At 39.0% G+C, this 16,124-nt stretch overlaps 2 protein-coding genes across 2 annotated transcripts; both read left to right on the top strand.

Moving 5' to 3' along the window:
- The first annotated feature begins 819 nt into the window (after positions 1-819).
- LOC149827588 (putative E3 ubiquitin-protein ligase BAH1-like 1) lies at positions 820-6,716 on the top strand. The gene is made up of 6 exons (XM_090018176.1): positions 820-1,003; positions 1,627-1,868; positions 1,943-2,179; positions 2,419-2,556; positions 6,076-6,134; positions 6,320-6,716. Exons 1-6 carry the CDS (start codon positions 820-822, stop codon positions 6,426-6,428), a joined length of 969 nt encoding a protein of 322 aa, XP_089874302.1. The 3' UTR covers positions 6,429-6,716.
- Positions 6,717-9,805: 3,089 nt separating this feature from the next.
- On the top strand, positions 9,806-15,297 carry LOC149827587 (uncharacterized). The gene is made up of 4 exons (XM_090018175.1): positions 9,806-10,238; positions 10,637-10,673; positions 13,644-13,727; positions 15,138-15,297. The coding sequence occupies exons 1-4, from the start codon at positions 9,930-9,932 to the stop codon at positions 15,188-15,190; spliced, it is 483 nt and encodes a 160-aa protein (XP_089874301.1). The 5' UTR covers positions 9,806-9,929; the 3' UTR covers positions 15,191-15,297.
- Positions 15,298-16,124: the final 827 nt, after the last annotated feature.

The raw sequence follows: 16,124 nt of genomic DNA, 5'->3' as shown, positions 1-16,124 counted from the left end.
GGTGGGTCCCACGTAAACGCGCAACCTTTAACGCGGAGACGTCCCCGGCAACCGTCCATAACGTGCTATCATACGTGGAGAGCGACTCTCGCGGGCAGCGCCAAGTTTTCAAAATCTCCCACCACCGCTTCCATGCAATCGCCCGTCGCCACCGACTCGACAAAACCCGGACACCCCATCTTTTGCGGGGTTCCTCCAAGCCTCTCCGGCCAAATTTGAGGTCACGGTTTCGAATCCCCTCGTCGTCGTCTCCTTCCTCGGGAAGGTGCCATACTCTCTCCTCCATCCCTCCCAGACTGTTAGGGTTTTGCAGAAACGTAGGGTTCCCGACTTTCTTCCCCGTAATCCGTTCTCGATCTCCAGGGAAAAAATTAGGGTTTTGCAGAGGAAGGAAGCGTAGAGTTCCCAGATTCCTCCTTTTTATCGAGAATCAAAGCTTGCGCTACAATCTATAAGGTTTGCAGAAGCAGCGTACTCGTAAACTCCTCCCTTTATTGCTCCTCGATTCTCGTATAGAAAGCCTAAAGTTTGTAGAGCAACGAGCGGAACAGAGTGCGTAATGAATTTATTGTTTTGGCCTGAAAAGGAAACGAAGGAAACAGAGAGATTCCGAATTTATTCCTTCTCGGTTCGCCGTATAGAGATCTTACCGTTTTTCGCGGAAAGAGCGCCGAAGCGTCGGTAAAATCCTTCCTTTTTTTTGCGTCGCGAAGAAGAGCTAGGCCTTGCAGAGAGCCCGCGAACGTCTCGTTTGCTGCTTCTCTCGAGGAGAATAAGCAGGGTGAAGGAAAATAAAACAGAGCGCTCGTTTTTTCGGCCATGAAGTTCGGGGAGGCGTTCTCTGAGTATCTCCACGGAGATCAGGAGCGGTTTCTCGTTAAGGTGTCGCATGTGGAGTACAAGAGGTTGAAGAAAGTCCTCAAGGGCTGCTCGAGGTGCCGATCGATCAATGCCAACTCGGTGGAGGACGAGAACAACGTTCCGCAGTTTAATTCGTGTCCCGGTATGCTTGTGTCAATACAAATATTTTTTTCTCTTATTGTAACTATTGTCATAATTCATATCTTCCCGACTCTTAGGTTTCATTTGTTGGATTAAGAAGTTGTTTTTTGGGGTTTTTATGGCGGATTGGTTGATTTTGGATGTTGTTGTTTCCTGATGAAGACGATTGTGTAGAAGAGCGAACATGCTTGTCTCTTGTTAATTCAGTTTTTTTTTATGGTCTGCTGCACTTTCTTTTTTGACAATTCTTCGCATTTTGTGGCAGATTAGTTTATTTATGTTTCAACTACATTGTGGTTGTTTGCTGATCGATGTGATTGTGTCAGAGAAGAGAAGAGACACCTGCTCATCTCTTATCAGTGCACTAGGATTCTTTTGGGGCTTCTTTTCGTCCCCTGATTGATCAATCTAATGCGCTAACTGCAGTCTTCTTTTCCGTCTCAACAAAAATTTTGTGAGATTGAGGGTATTATGCAGCCTATTCAATTGTTATGATTGTTGGTGTATTAGTTTGTTTTACAATTTTTAGTGACATATGGTTTTCTGCAACTTAATTGTGTAATAGTGCTTGGACTATTGGCGTACAATGAAAATTTGATAACGCAATGGGGTGCTTATCCGCAGAATGCGATCAACATTTCTTTTCTGAGCTTACAAGAGAGGCTCATGAGATAGTTGGATGTTTTCGTTCCCGAGTGAGGCGCCTTCTCCATCTCCATGATTCGACTGGACTTCAGGGTTACGTACGGCGACTTTGTCATTGTTTCAGCGATCAGGAAGCCATGATTCAAGAAGGGCGTATGTTGATTGATTATGCCCTTATGAATGCAATGGCCATTCGTAAGATCCTGAAGAAATATGATAAAGTATGTTTTACGTCTCTCTCTCTCTCTCAATGCAACCTGTAGACTGTAGATGTTGTAACTTTTACTTTTTTCAGGTTCACTGCTCTGTCAATGGCAGGAACTTCAAGACAAAGATGCAAGCTAAGCGGATTGAGCTTTTACAGTCACCCTGGATGATGGAGTTAGGTGCTTTCTATTTGAATTGCAATTGTTCCGGGGATGATTTCTTCCAACAATTCTCATGTGATCTGAGTGGCAATGGTCCTGCATTGACATTGATACTGTCCGATTCGATCAAGCTTGAATATAACCTGACATGTACTATTTGCTTGGTAAGTTTAGCTTGCAGTTACTGTATGAAGGAAGATTGTACTCATATCTTATGTTCACCTCAAATGAAGAATTGAGAAGATTAACCTAGATTCATGATGCTTTGTTAACAATTAAGTAGGCAGTTAGGTTAGTTTTAAAAGAAAGAACAACATGCCTTCTACTTTTTAACTGGAAAAGGTGCACTTGCGTGTAAGACTGTTCCAATTGTGCTAAGCTTCTGTTGTTTGGATTTTTACAGGATACTCTTTTCCATCCTTATGCTTTGGGATGTGGACACCTATTCTGCAAGGGTTGTGTTTGTTCTGCAGCTTCTGTATTAATTTGTGATGGGCCTAAGGTTGCACCTCCTGGATCAAAGTGTCCAATTTGCAGATCTGTAAGTAAATATTGTTTTATTTTATTCTGTTTAACACTATCAGATATTGATTTTTCCACTTAAAAGTGGATAGATTTTTCAAACGTCTGTGGCCAATATATGCTGACTTTGCTTTTCTAATTGCTTATTTTGTCTCTGCAAAATCTTGTAACTATTATCTGTAGCTTTTTTCTCCTCTAATTTTAATTTAAGTTTATCCATGTATCTTTTGGGAAGAGAACACCAAGATGATAAATATAACTTATAATTTCTTAATGAGATTAGGGAGGTTTCTTTAAAGTTCTCACAATAAGTTTTTAAAATAACCTTTTTGCCGACAAAGAAAAGCATAAATTGACCCATGAGCCCCCAAATTGAAATAGGAATTCAAAGCTGTTTAGAGTTTGACCTTGAGACCTAGGGTTCCTTACCATGCTTCCCACTAGCAACAGTAAAACAAAAAGAAAAGTAAGGAAAAATGTGTTTTCTGAAGCAACATGGCTCATAGATTGCTTTGGGTTACAGATGCATTACTCATATTGCAGCTGATCATATGTGATATATGAGTATTTCCCAAAATTTTCTCCATCTTCTTTACAACAATAAGTATCTAACAATTTTGTGTTGTTTTCTTTTAGTCCCATTCATTTTGCTCTAGTTTGAGACTTTGAGTAAACTGTATGTGGTATCTCTTGACTGCAAGCAGTTTGTCGTTGCTTAAGGGGCTGTTTGGATGACAAGGGGGGCAAAACCTTGCTCAAAACTTGGTTTTTGGCAAAAACCCAAGTTTTTAAACTGTTTGGATGACCAAAAACGTGATTTTCAGGTTTTTGTCCATTACTTGAATTTTTTTTTAAAAAGTAATGCTGTCCATTTTCCAGTCAGCCACCGGCCCGGGATGGTGCCGCCCTGGCCGGGTGACACCATCCCAACTATTTTCTGGCCAATAGGTTGTTGTAAAATGGTCGGAATGTAAAAAGTAGAAGAAAATAAAATTCCAGCCACCCACCGGCTGAAAAATGGATGGTGGAGCTAAAAATCGGAAAAAAACTAAAACAACCAGCAATTTCCGGCCAGGCACCGGCTGGAAAAATGACCAAACCGGTACTTCGCCCATTGGACAGTACCGGTCCGGCCAGTGCCTGGCTGGAAATGGCTGGACTGCACTCAGGTAGGAGAGAGCTTGGGTGGGAAAGGTCGGTGGGGCTGTTGGGGGTTGGGATAACCCTTCCCCGGATAAACTGGGTTTCCAACTTTCCAACTCAGGGGGGAGGGTTTTTTTCTCTTAGTTTTGGCAAAAACCCAGGTTTCAACTAAGTTTTGGTGTCAGCCAAACATACCAAAACCCAGTTAACTGGGTTTTAGGTGTCATCCAACAGGTACCTAAACGTTTTCTATGGTTTCTTCCTCTGTTTGTAAATCAATTGATAAATATGAAATATCCTTGTCTGGTTGTGTTCCCTGCTTTTGTGCCTTAACTTTTGTGGACTCTGCTCATCTCCTTATCTTGCTTTTCTTTATTTTCATTATCCATTTTTTACTTTCTCTCACTTTTGTCCTAAGTAACTTTTTTATTTTTTAAAAGTAGATTTTTTCTCCATGCAATAACAAAAGCTGAAACAGTAATATGCTACTAGCCTTCTGCTACTACTAATAATAATTGTCCAGCCCTTCCTCCTGGGCAATGGTGAACCGGGCCCAGAGGATGCTGGGTCGCGGCAATCTTGGGTTGCCAAACTCCTAGTGGTAGGGCTAACTCCACGATCATACATGTGAAGTGGGGATTTGGACGGAGGGAGGATCAGGTTGGGAGCGTTGGTGCCTTGAATGTCCATCTTGAAAATGAAGGACACCCATCAGAAGCATGCAAATGGCTGTTTGTGATCTGTCCATTTTAAACCCCTCCATGTCATTCATCCGGAGCATGAACTACATTGGAAAATAGGCTGGGGCCCATCCAAGAGATGGGATTTCCACCAATGATGATTTGGATGTTGTTCACCACCCATGATGGTTTGGATGTCATTCACCTTGAGATTAACGGCATCCAAGGGATCCCTTAGGGGGTCCACCCTGACCTGATCCGTCTCATTTGTACTCAGACCTTCAACTCCTTCCTTTTCTCCTTTCTTGTTGACCCTCGTCTTTTTTCTTCTTTGTATATTTCTTTCTCCCTAGGTTGAAATGTCTCATGCATATATTAAGCAGTCAATTCACAATTTTGGTGTGGATACCACACGTAACATCTATGTCCTCTCACTCCATGTTTTGCCCTTATAGAGTAGCATAACCAACTCTTGCGCAATACATTAGATCCTTTTTTTTTTCAAAAACAAAGATGCTAATGTATCTGCGGAACTTGATGATACCTTTCCTTGTTTTCTCACACTTTTGGACATATTTGAAATTATGTAACATGGGTACTTCAAAATACTTGTGCTTTTATTGGGTATGGGTCAGACCAGTTTTGGATCTGACCTGATCCACTACCTGTTTTAACCCACATAGAGTGTCATCTCTTTCCATTCTTGTATAGTGTTTGACACAATATATATATATATATATATATATATATATATATATATATATATATATATATATATATATATATATATATATATATATATATAGTCGTACCCCAAGTCTTGTACCCTTACCTATGTGACATTACATTGAAATAGTGAGCCAAGTCAACCTGCAGTCATCATAAACTATAAATTCAGTTATTGGAGCATGCCCTCGTTTCTGATGCCAAAAAGGTGGGTATCTTGACTAGAGAAAATTGATGGTAGTAGTACTTTAAGTACAAATATTTGCTGAAAAAGAGTGCTTATTTTGCACTTAATTTTAGGTGTTTGTTGGAACTCACCAGGGGTAGATAAGATGTAGTTTTGGTTTGGAATTCATTCAACATAAAGAAAGTCCAGAGAAAGTTGTGGAACAAGCTAAAGGCAGATAGAGTTTGCAAATAGATTCCCGAGTTTCGAAAGAACTATACTGAGTGAGACCCATAAGCAGTAGAGATGTGTATTAGCAAGTTGTGTTGTTTTCTAGGATAGTCTTCAGTGACAATTTTAAATTAAGTCAGAGACTGCTACTGTTGCACAGGAATGCTCAGACCATTGTCTTTCTCTGGAGACAAGCCGAAACTTGGCTTCTCTCTTTCTCTGGGAATTAATTATGAAAGATCAGAATGAGATTATTGTATACTGGATGGGTGGCACAAGGAAAAAAGTGATTCTTTAAATCTCAGGCGAGGCTAAACTCTTGAAAATCCTGTAACCATAGGCTTAGTTTGAGAGGCAAAATCTTCATGCCACTTATGTAGTTATTCCTCGGATCTCAAACGCATTTGTGATCTGAGGTATTCAAATGCACCCAAAAGTCTTTAGGATCTCAGGTTACTGGACAGCTTCTAAAATGGCTTGCTTGGCAAAGTTTCTGCAGTGGTCTATTGTCAAATCGAACAAGCATTTTTTGGGGGAGGTTTAAGGATGATTTTGATATTGTCATTTGAAAACACTGTTTTCCATCTTGTAGGTTGGAGTTTATAAGGATTCAGTACACATGGTTGAACTCAACCTGCTTCTCAAGAACAGGTGACATCTTCATCTTCACTTTCATAAATAAATGGGTATAGTAATCTAAGCTATTTATTTCATAAATTATGCGACATATTTGTAGTGCAAGGCTGGTGGTGTGAGGTTTCACATTGCCACTGTTCTTGCCATTTAGCTGTCTAGAGAATTTTAAGCAGGATTACTGATAACTCGTTCCGAAACAGGTGTAAAGAATACTGGAAGGAGAGGCTAAGCATGGAACGATCTCTGGCGCTGAAGCAGGCAAGGGAATTTTGGGACTCGCAGACAAAACATGCGCTTGGATTCTATTAGAGAGTGCTTACGGTATTTGTGGTGCTATGTGATCCATATTTTTTCATGTCTTCGGCTTCATTCATTAATGGTGATTGCTTTCCTGTTCCAACAACGGTGAAGATTTCTGGGTGCGGTTGCTGCTTTGATCGACACACCGTCTCTATGCAGTCTAAGTTGTTTTAACTGTAAACTTTCAGTGAAACATGCTGAAATCACGTTTACCCCTCTCTGCCATGACTATATGTTGAAATAAATACGAATAACTATTTGAACTTATTGAAATAAATATGAAAAACTATTTTATTTTCATAATATTAAGAATACTGCTCTCATGGTTGCTCGTGAAGCATGGAAAATTAGGAAAGCGCAAAATAATACATGATGTGAATCCTTGGACGTAATGTGTCATGGGCTTTTTTTTACTGAGATAAACCATCCCAGGTGCCGAGACCTAGCAGCTCTGGCTCAGCCGTACTTATGGTCTCTGTCCATGTCAGTGTAAAACTCCGAGGGCTTACCCCTCGGCCCTAGGGAGTCGCCAAGCTTCAGCTTTGCGCATTGGGTGATGCCTATGAGATTTGAACCTAGACTGCTCGTCAAATGGTCTGGCCCCACCCCACTACTCCATGTTACTTTGTCAGCTTTTTTAAAGGTTTTAACTTTCACACGTTTTAGCCATAGCAAGTGGAAATGAAATTAATTAGCCATGTCTGTTTCATCTCTACTCTTTCTAAGGTGAAAATAAAAAGTTGCGCTTTGTCCTCTATTGTCTTAAAGGAATATAATTGTAATTAAAAAAATTTAATTGTCACCTAAGTATTCTTTAATTGTTAGGTGCATAACTAAATTGTGGAGAAGCTAAAAAATGCATTAGTTTTTCATTGTTTAATCGAGAGAGCCCAACTTGCAAATCGACAGATTAAGCCCCAGTCATATTGGATCGGTCCAAAATCGATTCACTACGAGCTGATTTGGCTTATTTTTAATATTTTAAAAAGGGTTTCAAATATTTTTTAAATTTTTATTGACACGTGCCATCTGCTGGTTAAAAAAATAGCCCATTCAGCTCTATTCGGTCTGGAATCTGAATTCATTTTTTAAAATCGATTCAAGCCCCGATACTGATTCTGACAACATTGGTCCAATCCAGTCCACTTTCTTGTCCTTGTCAGTTTTAAAGCACATTTTTTGAGGTCCATTTTATCTCTCTCTCTCTCTCTCTCTCTATATATATATATATATATATATATATATATATATATATGAAACGCTTGAAAGCTTTCTCTTGGAAATGTTGAACTGGCCATTTTTTTTTAGAAATCTATCCTCCTTCCTGTGAACAGCCCTTCGTTCCATAGGAATGGAACAAACGGATCCTGGTGTTATGCCTCTGCAAAGAAAAAAAAAGGGGGGGGGGATGAAATAAGAGTTTTAAAAACAAAGCGGAACAAGTTAAAGTTTAGACAGGAACAGGCATTGTAGAAGCGAGCGATGACAATAGGGCTTGGAATAAGATGGTTGATGGGTGTTTGGCATTTTTGGTATAGATCTGAATACTTTCATCTTGAACTTAGCTGATCAGGGCTTGAGATTTTTCAAGCTCAAACAAGTTTCCAGCTTGATTTGAGTTCAAGCGAACTAATGTGTGAAGCATGGATTTTTTTTTCTTTTCTCTTGAATCTAACTGTATGGATGTGATTTACATTATTGGTTTTATAAGAACCCGTTCTTGAATCATCTTATTTTGATGCATGAACAATATTTTTTTTAAAAACTTTAAAATTAATGGCTCATAATCTTCATAAATATTCAAGCATTCAAAATCATATTTTTTTCATTAAAAATACACGATCCAATGGTTGATTTCTAGCAAATTCACCATGCCAAGCACATCCACATGGTTGGATTTGCAAAAAATGTGTTGAAAAGTGTTGATATATTCAATAAATTGCAAACCATGACTATAGACCAAGGTTCTCTTTGTTGTGAGTAGGACTGGTAAACAAACCCAACGAGTCAAGCTTGTTCATTCTTATGGCCTAACTGGGTTCAGTTTGAACTAATGATGAGTCCACACTAAATAAGTTGAGTTCGAGCTAGCTTGTTTACAAAAAAAAAAAACATTGTTTCCTGGAAATAAAAAATTAATTACAAAAAAAAAATTGTTTCTTAGCTGGAAGCAATAAGATTTTATCTCTAAATCTATTGCTTACAGGTCAAATGCTTTAATCATTTGTTTTACATCTATTATATAATATAAATATATTTAAAAATATATTTATTTGTATTTAATGTGCTTACACAAGCTGAGCAGAGTAGAACACCTATTTACTTATGTATGGTTTGCCAGGGAGATTACAATATGTAAACCAGCAAATGAACCCAAATTTTCACAGGATTTTTTGCAAATCTAACCTTCAATTTTCTTGGAATCAACTATTGGATCATCTAATCAATTCAAGTTATATGATTTTGTATGCTTGAATATTTACAAAAATTCTGACCCATTGATTTTCAAATCTTAAAAAATTCTTCTTATACATTATAATAGGATGATCTAAGAGTCTGTTTTTATAAAACCAAACATCTAGTTTGCATCCGGACAGTGAAATATTCAAGCATACAAAATCATCTAATCAATTCAAGTTATATGATTTTGTATGCTTGAATATTTACAAAAATTCTGACCCATTGATTTTCAAATCTTAAAAAATTCTTCTTATACATTATAATAGGATGATCTAAGAGTCTGTTTTTATAAAACCAAACATCTAGTTTGCATCTGGACAGTGAAATTTTAGAAAAAAATGAAAAATCTATGAAAATCTAGATGCATGTCAGTTTACATATTTCATTGGTTTACATATTCCAGTTACCCTGGTTTGCCAAGACTAATTTAAGAGTTTGAACAAGCTCTTTCAGAGCTGAAGCCGAGCCACGAGAGGCGTGGCTTGTTTCCCAGCTCTGCTTGTGAGTGAAGAAGACAGACGGCAATCTCAGCAATTTATTGAAAATCTCTCAAATTTATCATGAGATTCTAAAAATCCACGAGATTTTCAAAATATCCCCTGTTTTTTTAGAATACCATTTTTTATTGCGATAATTATCATGTTATTAATGTGAATTTTTATAGATCCTTTTATAAAATTTGAAATTTTCTCAAATTTTTTAAATTCTATGATATATCATTAGAATTTAAATATACCGATACTTTACCCAGATTTTCTCAAGAAAAACATTTTTTTAATTTATCCCGAGATCTTTTTTTTTTGCCGAGAAGCTGTGAAACGCAATAACCAAGAAAGGTGGCCGTCGTTTGCAAATAAGTATCCCTCGTTTCGGGTTGAAGTCGGGGTATTTATAATTTATGTGGCGGGCTTCCCTCCTTCAGAATTCAGATAGGCCGCGATTCCTAACCTCACGAAACCCCCCCTCCTCCTCCTCCTCTTCGTCCCTTCTCCTAAACCAGAGCCATGGGGGAAGCGTCTCCCCACGAATCGTAAGTCCCCAAATTTGCCGATGGGGACTCTTCCGTCTCCCTCGCACGCCATCCCTTCTTCTTCTCCCTCTTCTCCTCGCTCGGTTTCGCCTTCCTTTCCCTTCTCCTCCTGCTCGGTCCATCCGAGGCTTCTTTCTCACCAACGATCTTTGAAGATAGAACGGTTGAAGCTCTGCAGAGATGGGCGCGGCACCGCGCTTCCGACGCCGTTCGTTCACCCGATTCTTTTGCTGAACGCCTTCCTCGACGGGCCTCTCGATACGCAGAGCTTCATCGTCGCCATTAGCGTCTTCGCAGCCATCGCTCTCTCCCTATTCCTCGGCCTCAAGGTAGTGAAATTTCGTAGCCGTGACTTGATGGGGGTTTTTAACGCGGCAAAGAGCGAAATTCGAGTGAGAATTTGATTGGTATTAGACCGCGTTTTGGTTTTTACTTTCCTTTGAACTGAGGAGAGTGGTCCCTCTTTCTTTTAGAACTTGAAAACAAAGCCTGAATTTTGTTGAGAAGATGGTGATCGTTCGACTAGGAAGTCCTGATGCGGATTTGAACATCTGGAATTATGTGCTTAAATTGTGTTTTTTCTTTCCAAGATGGGCCTATGAGTCAATGTGACTTAATTTTGAAAGCTACTCCGAGACTTGAAATTCTGGAAATTGCAATAGTCTGTACTCTTTCTGTTGTCGTTGTTGTTGTTGTTGTTTGTTGAATCTATTTGTGAATTTTGCAGGGAGATCCAGTCCCATGTGAGCGGTGTGCTGGGAACGGTAAATTCCTTTTTATCTATTATTTCTTTCTTTGAATTTTGCATTCAGTTTACCTTATGGAGCAAATTGGTAATGCATGTTGAATTGCTAGCCTGTGTATGAAAATCAATAAGTTATTGTTCATAATTCATTGGTATTTGTTGGTTCAGTGCTGCTTAGCTTTTGTTTCCTTCTTTTATTGCCTTTATTTCATAATTCATACATTGTATGTGGAATGCCGGAAATCATATCGAGAGCATAATCTGCAGTGTCTTATGGAAATTTGTATCATCTGCGTCTGAAAGAACTTCCTTGTACTGGTAGAAGTTGTCATGACTTCACTGCGCTAGTTGTTGGAGTGGGGTCAGTAGACCAACATCTATAAGCCGTTCTGCTGCTGTTTCCACATCGTGATTTTAAGCTGCCCCTTTTAACATGTTATCGTCTTGGAATGTTTCTAATATATTTTAGGAATCAAAGAATTCTGAGGTGTTCTTGTTGATTCCATTTCATGGACACACTATGTGCTGATTATGTTTTGTTTTACTTTCACTTGAGATATATGTGATTACCTATTTAATCTTGAGAAATTACAATCACTATTCTCATTCAATTCTTTGTGAGAGCAACTGAGTCATCACATTTCCTGTTTAGCCTCTTCAGATTTCCAGAGCTAGTTCGATGATAGGGTTAGTATTAGATGGAGTAGGTTATTGTTTCGAGGGATGGATGAGGTCAAGGTTGATTCCTGTAGTTCCATCTCTGTATCTGCAATGACCAATCCGGGTGTCACTACTACATACCATCGTTGTTGAAGCATTGGTGGCTCAATTATTTGTAAGGGTTGGAACTTGTCTCTGAACCTTTAGGACAAACTCTGCTTACTGCATGACAACAAATAAAATGCATCTTTTATACTGGGACATAAACCGTTGTCAACCTGAAAACATTGAGGGAGGTTGTAAGGCATTAGTTTTTTGTGGATGTACCTTAATTTTGGCACAAACTGCTGTAGTAACTGTTTGATTATCTTGTGAAAAAACATTCTTGAGAAAGTGCTTGTCTACAATGTCCTTCATATTGGTAATATGTAAATTTTTTTAATGGTGCTAAGAGAAGATGTAAATCATAGGATAAAGGTTGGGTGGATGAAATGGAAAAGTGCTACTGGAGTGCTGTGCGATCGTAGAATGCCATTGCGGTTGAAGGGAAAGTTTTATAGGACGACTATTAGACCCGCCTTACTATATGGTACGGAATGTTGGGCTGCCAAGAGACATCATATGCAAAAAATGAGTGTAGCTGAGATGCGGATGCTTAGATGGATGTGTGGAAATACAATAAAAGATAAGATTTGGAACGAAGAGATACGTAAGAAGGTAGGTGTTGCACCCATTGAAAATAAGATGCGAGAGAATCGTTTACGGTGGTTTGGACATATTCGGCGAAGGCCTAATGATGCTCCAGTTAGAAGGTTGGAGAAATGGGAAAATATATTAGTTAAAAGAGGTCGGGGTAGGCCTAGGAAGACTTGGATGGAGATGATAGGAAAGGATATGAATGCTTTGAACCTCACCGAGGACATGGCGTTGGATAGAAATGATTGGAGGAAAAGGATTCATGTGGAAGACCCAAAATGAATTTCTTTTTTGGTTCATATCGCTGACCCCAATTGTTTTGGGATGAAGGCGTAGTTGTTGTTGTTGTTGTTGCTAAGAGAAGATGACATTTGGCACCTCTGAGCCTAATTAACTGAGCCTAATAAATGATGGAAGTCTATTCGTTCTGAAATCAGTATCTCTTGAAGTTGTGTCATTAGTTCGACGGATTGGATGGGTAATCAACATTTCAATAACCTAGAACTATCAGGCATGTTCAAAGAAGGGTTAAGGTAGGGGGGGTTTGGTGCCATGTTAGTAATTTAAAGAAAATATGATATGTTATATCAATATGGATGGAAACTTAAGTACAGACCTTGCCATATTGAAATGCAAGTGTTCTTCTCTATCATAAGAGAAAAGCTTGTTCAAAAGCTTATATTGTACATAAAGTAGATCCACAACTGAAATGTTTCTGGCCCTCCTAATTGTTTTGGACCAAAGAGGGGGTGCAGTTGGTTTTGCAACTTGATAGGAAAGGTGCTTTGTTTGTTGTCACATAATGCACATAATAGCAAGCATTTATGCAAAAGACTCAAAATGCAGCATTCAGCAGCGAGCAGTGTGTTGAAGATCAACCTTATGCTCCCATGGGTAGGCAGAATTGTTGATATTGGCCTATCAAAAAGTGTAGCTATAAATTAGAAGTGCTGTTAAGTTTAGCCTCATCTATCCCCAAATTATCATCTCGTGCCATCTAAGGATGATTAAAGCCTTCGTGTTCAACTAGCATTAAATTATCAACTGCACCTCAAATGGTGACAATTTTTTGAAGTTTACTGTTATTTCTTGGGGTAATGTAGGTTCTTTTTAAGGGGAAAGTAAAATTCAATCAAGATTTTCAAGAAGTAACAAAAGGTAATGTGGTAATTTTAGTCTGATATAAAAAAGATTTTTTTTAACCTTAAAAAGTAACAACAAAGTTTTGCTGCTGCTGTTTCATGTGAAGTAACAACAAAAAAAAGTATTTTTTACCTTAAGTATTGGGGGCAATATGTGTGTGTAGCATGTGAAACTCGTTTGGGATTCTCATTTTCATTCTAAAGTTCTAAACTAAATTAGAATTACTGCCATAGATTCTGATTTTTTTGTTGAGTATCCTAAAAAAAATGAATCCATGTCAGTAGCTCTCTGGGAGTCTTTGTCCTTTATAACTGAATGTGTTGAAGTTGTTTTAGTTGTTGCTTTTCACTATTGCACTCTTTGAGACGATTGGCGACTTATAGTGATTAACTTGGATATACCATCTGTATCTCATTCCTATTGTAGTTCCAAATGTTAAATGTCTTCAATTTATGAAATTAAAAATTTCTGTCCCAACGTTGTGGATCAGGTGGCACAAAGTGTATCTTTTGTAATGATGGCAAGATGAAACAAGAGACTAGCTTGGTTGACTGTCGAGTGTGCAAAGGTGCCGGTATGTTTTCTCTTCCATCTACCTTGCATCCTATAGTTTACTACAAATGCAAACCGGTAACATTGCCTGGCTAGTTGCCCACAAGGGCTCCGCTCATCTGGTTGGGGCAACTTTTGAACGTCACGTAGATGATGAGACGTCATGAGTTCAAAACCCACAGGGGGCATTCCTTGCTGCAAGGCTGAAGCTAAGTGTACTCCCTGGTGGGCAGGGGAGACTTCAAGGGTTTTACCAACCAGAGGACTGCAAATGTGCTATCAGTGATGGGAGGGTTTTCCCTTGCCTGGCCAGTTTATACATCCCAAAGTTGATAGGCAATTTCTTTTGCCTATATTTGGAAGCTGCAATATATTTGGTGGGAGCTCTAACTTTTGTTTTGTTAGTTCATGACATCACCCTCTCATTTTTCATGTCATCAGTGGAATACCTCCATGCTCTCATAGCCGCATGTGAATTGACAAACACGCCTGCGTGCATATCTATACAATTAGCACATTATTTCTGTTTACAATTTTATTGAATATTTTGTAATATCATACATGTAATTACTGCATGACAGATGAGTGCTGATCCAATACGGATGGCGCCATTTTCGAAAACAAAAACCAAAGTTCTGAGTTAGAATTTTATATAAAATGCAACTTTTTCTTTTCAACTGGAAAACTATGAAGTTCCTACCTTTCTGATTTGTGAAAAATTTTACAATTTGGAAGACATTGGATAATTTAGTAATTTTTGGTTACAGATATACTTCTCTAGATATGCTTAACGTAGAAACTGTACTTTTTTTCTTTATTTACAACTGATTATATAAATTTCTTCTTTTGTTTAATTGGCTTTGGTTTCTGTTAAGGGGGAGTTTGCATGGTGCAGAAACCTGGGAACCCATGTGTTTCTGCGGGCGGCTCCGTGGCAATGCAAACAAGGGATGCCTTTTCCTAGCGGAAAGGGAGCCCCATTTTCAACATGGACCACCCCCTTTCTACGGTATCCTTTCCCATGATCTGACTCCTTTTCAGCGGAAGAGGATTCCACAGAGCCCTCTTCCTTGGTACACAAACGATCCCTAAGGGGGCCGTTTGCATGTCACAGAAGACACACACACATACACACACACACACACACACACATACACACACACACACACACGGGGGAACTGAATCCGTGGAAGGGGGTCCAGCGTGTAAAATGGTCTCCACGTTTGTGTTGCATTGTGGGGGGCTGAAGAAATGGCACAGGCGCCTATGCATTTCTGCAGAAAACCCCCCTTAAGAGAATCTCCAAACAGAGATTCTATACAAATGTTTCTTTTAGTGGGAGAAAAAATTGTGCATATTTCGTGTTTCTGAATCTTATTTCTTCTTAAGCTGTTGCCGGTGAAATGAAGCATGCTTGGTTTTCTTTTCTTAGGTCTGATACTTTGCAAGAAGTGCGGAGGTTCTGGGTATTCAAGAAGATTATGAGTCCTTTTGATCTGCATTTCTTCAACCATTTTGTATCTAATATCTTTTTGTCTGTTTTCACATTTATTATTTTTAATCGAATTCCTAATTTAAAGTAATTTTTTTTATGGCTCATGCTTGTGTGCTTCACCCTACGGCTGAATCATAAACTTTTATTTTATAGGAAAGCTGGGGTTAGGTTAGGTGGATCCCTACCAGTTTATTAAACAGTGGAAGAAAACTTTCCACAGGAGGCAGTCTTGGGGTATGATCTTTCCAAGATTTAACCATCCCCGCTTCCACTAAGGTTGCTAGGGACTTGGCCAAAAAATGGGTGTTACCAAATCTTGTGTATGTGTGTGCGTGTGTGGGCTCAGTTCATCTGGCAAGAGCAACTTGCGAATGTCACAAAGTTGACAGGACGTCATAAGTTCGAAACTCATGGGTGGTATCCATTCCTGCAAGGTTAAGTTGGTTTTTTTCCTTCTGTGGACAGGTGGGTCTCAAAGGTTTTACCCACTAGAGGTCAGTTAATGTGCGGTTAGTGATGGGATTTTTTCTCTTGGACTATCCAAAATAAGAAAATCTTGCAAAATCTGGGGGATAAACCAAATATAAATAAGTCATCCCTGCGTATTGGTCTTGAATAGACTGTGTCACAGAAAGGTTTCCTCCTTTCTCTAATTTGGCGATAGGAAGTTCAAAAAGCGAGCAGTTCTTTGGTGAGCTATGTTTAGTGGCGCTGTAGGTTTACACTGTTGGGAAAATGACCATAAGTACAACAGGCATAGCGGTGAATGTCTCTGATCCCCGGGGTGGTTTCCCCATTCTTCATGAAAAAAAGTATTGACTCCAAACCACACAAGATCTTGCCCAAAATCCTTGAAATCCACGGACCTTTCTGTTATGAATAAAAGGTTAGTTCTAAGATCATCTTATGGTTGTCAACGGGCTG

Source organism: Nuphar pumila, chromosome 10 (assembly GCF_984573655.1).
Source record: "Nuphar pumila chromosome 10, dmNupPumi1.hap1.1, whole genome shotgun sequence".
NCBI classification, from domain to species: Eukaryota; Viridiplantae; Streptophyta; class Magnoliopsida; order Nymphaeales; family Nymphaeaceae; genus Nuphar; species Nuphar pumila.
This window is presented reverse-complemented; position numbering and strand designations above follow the sequence as displayed.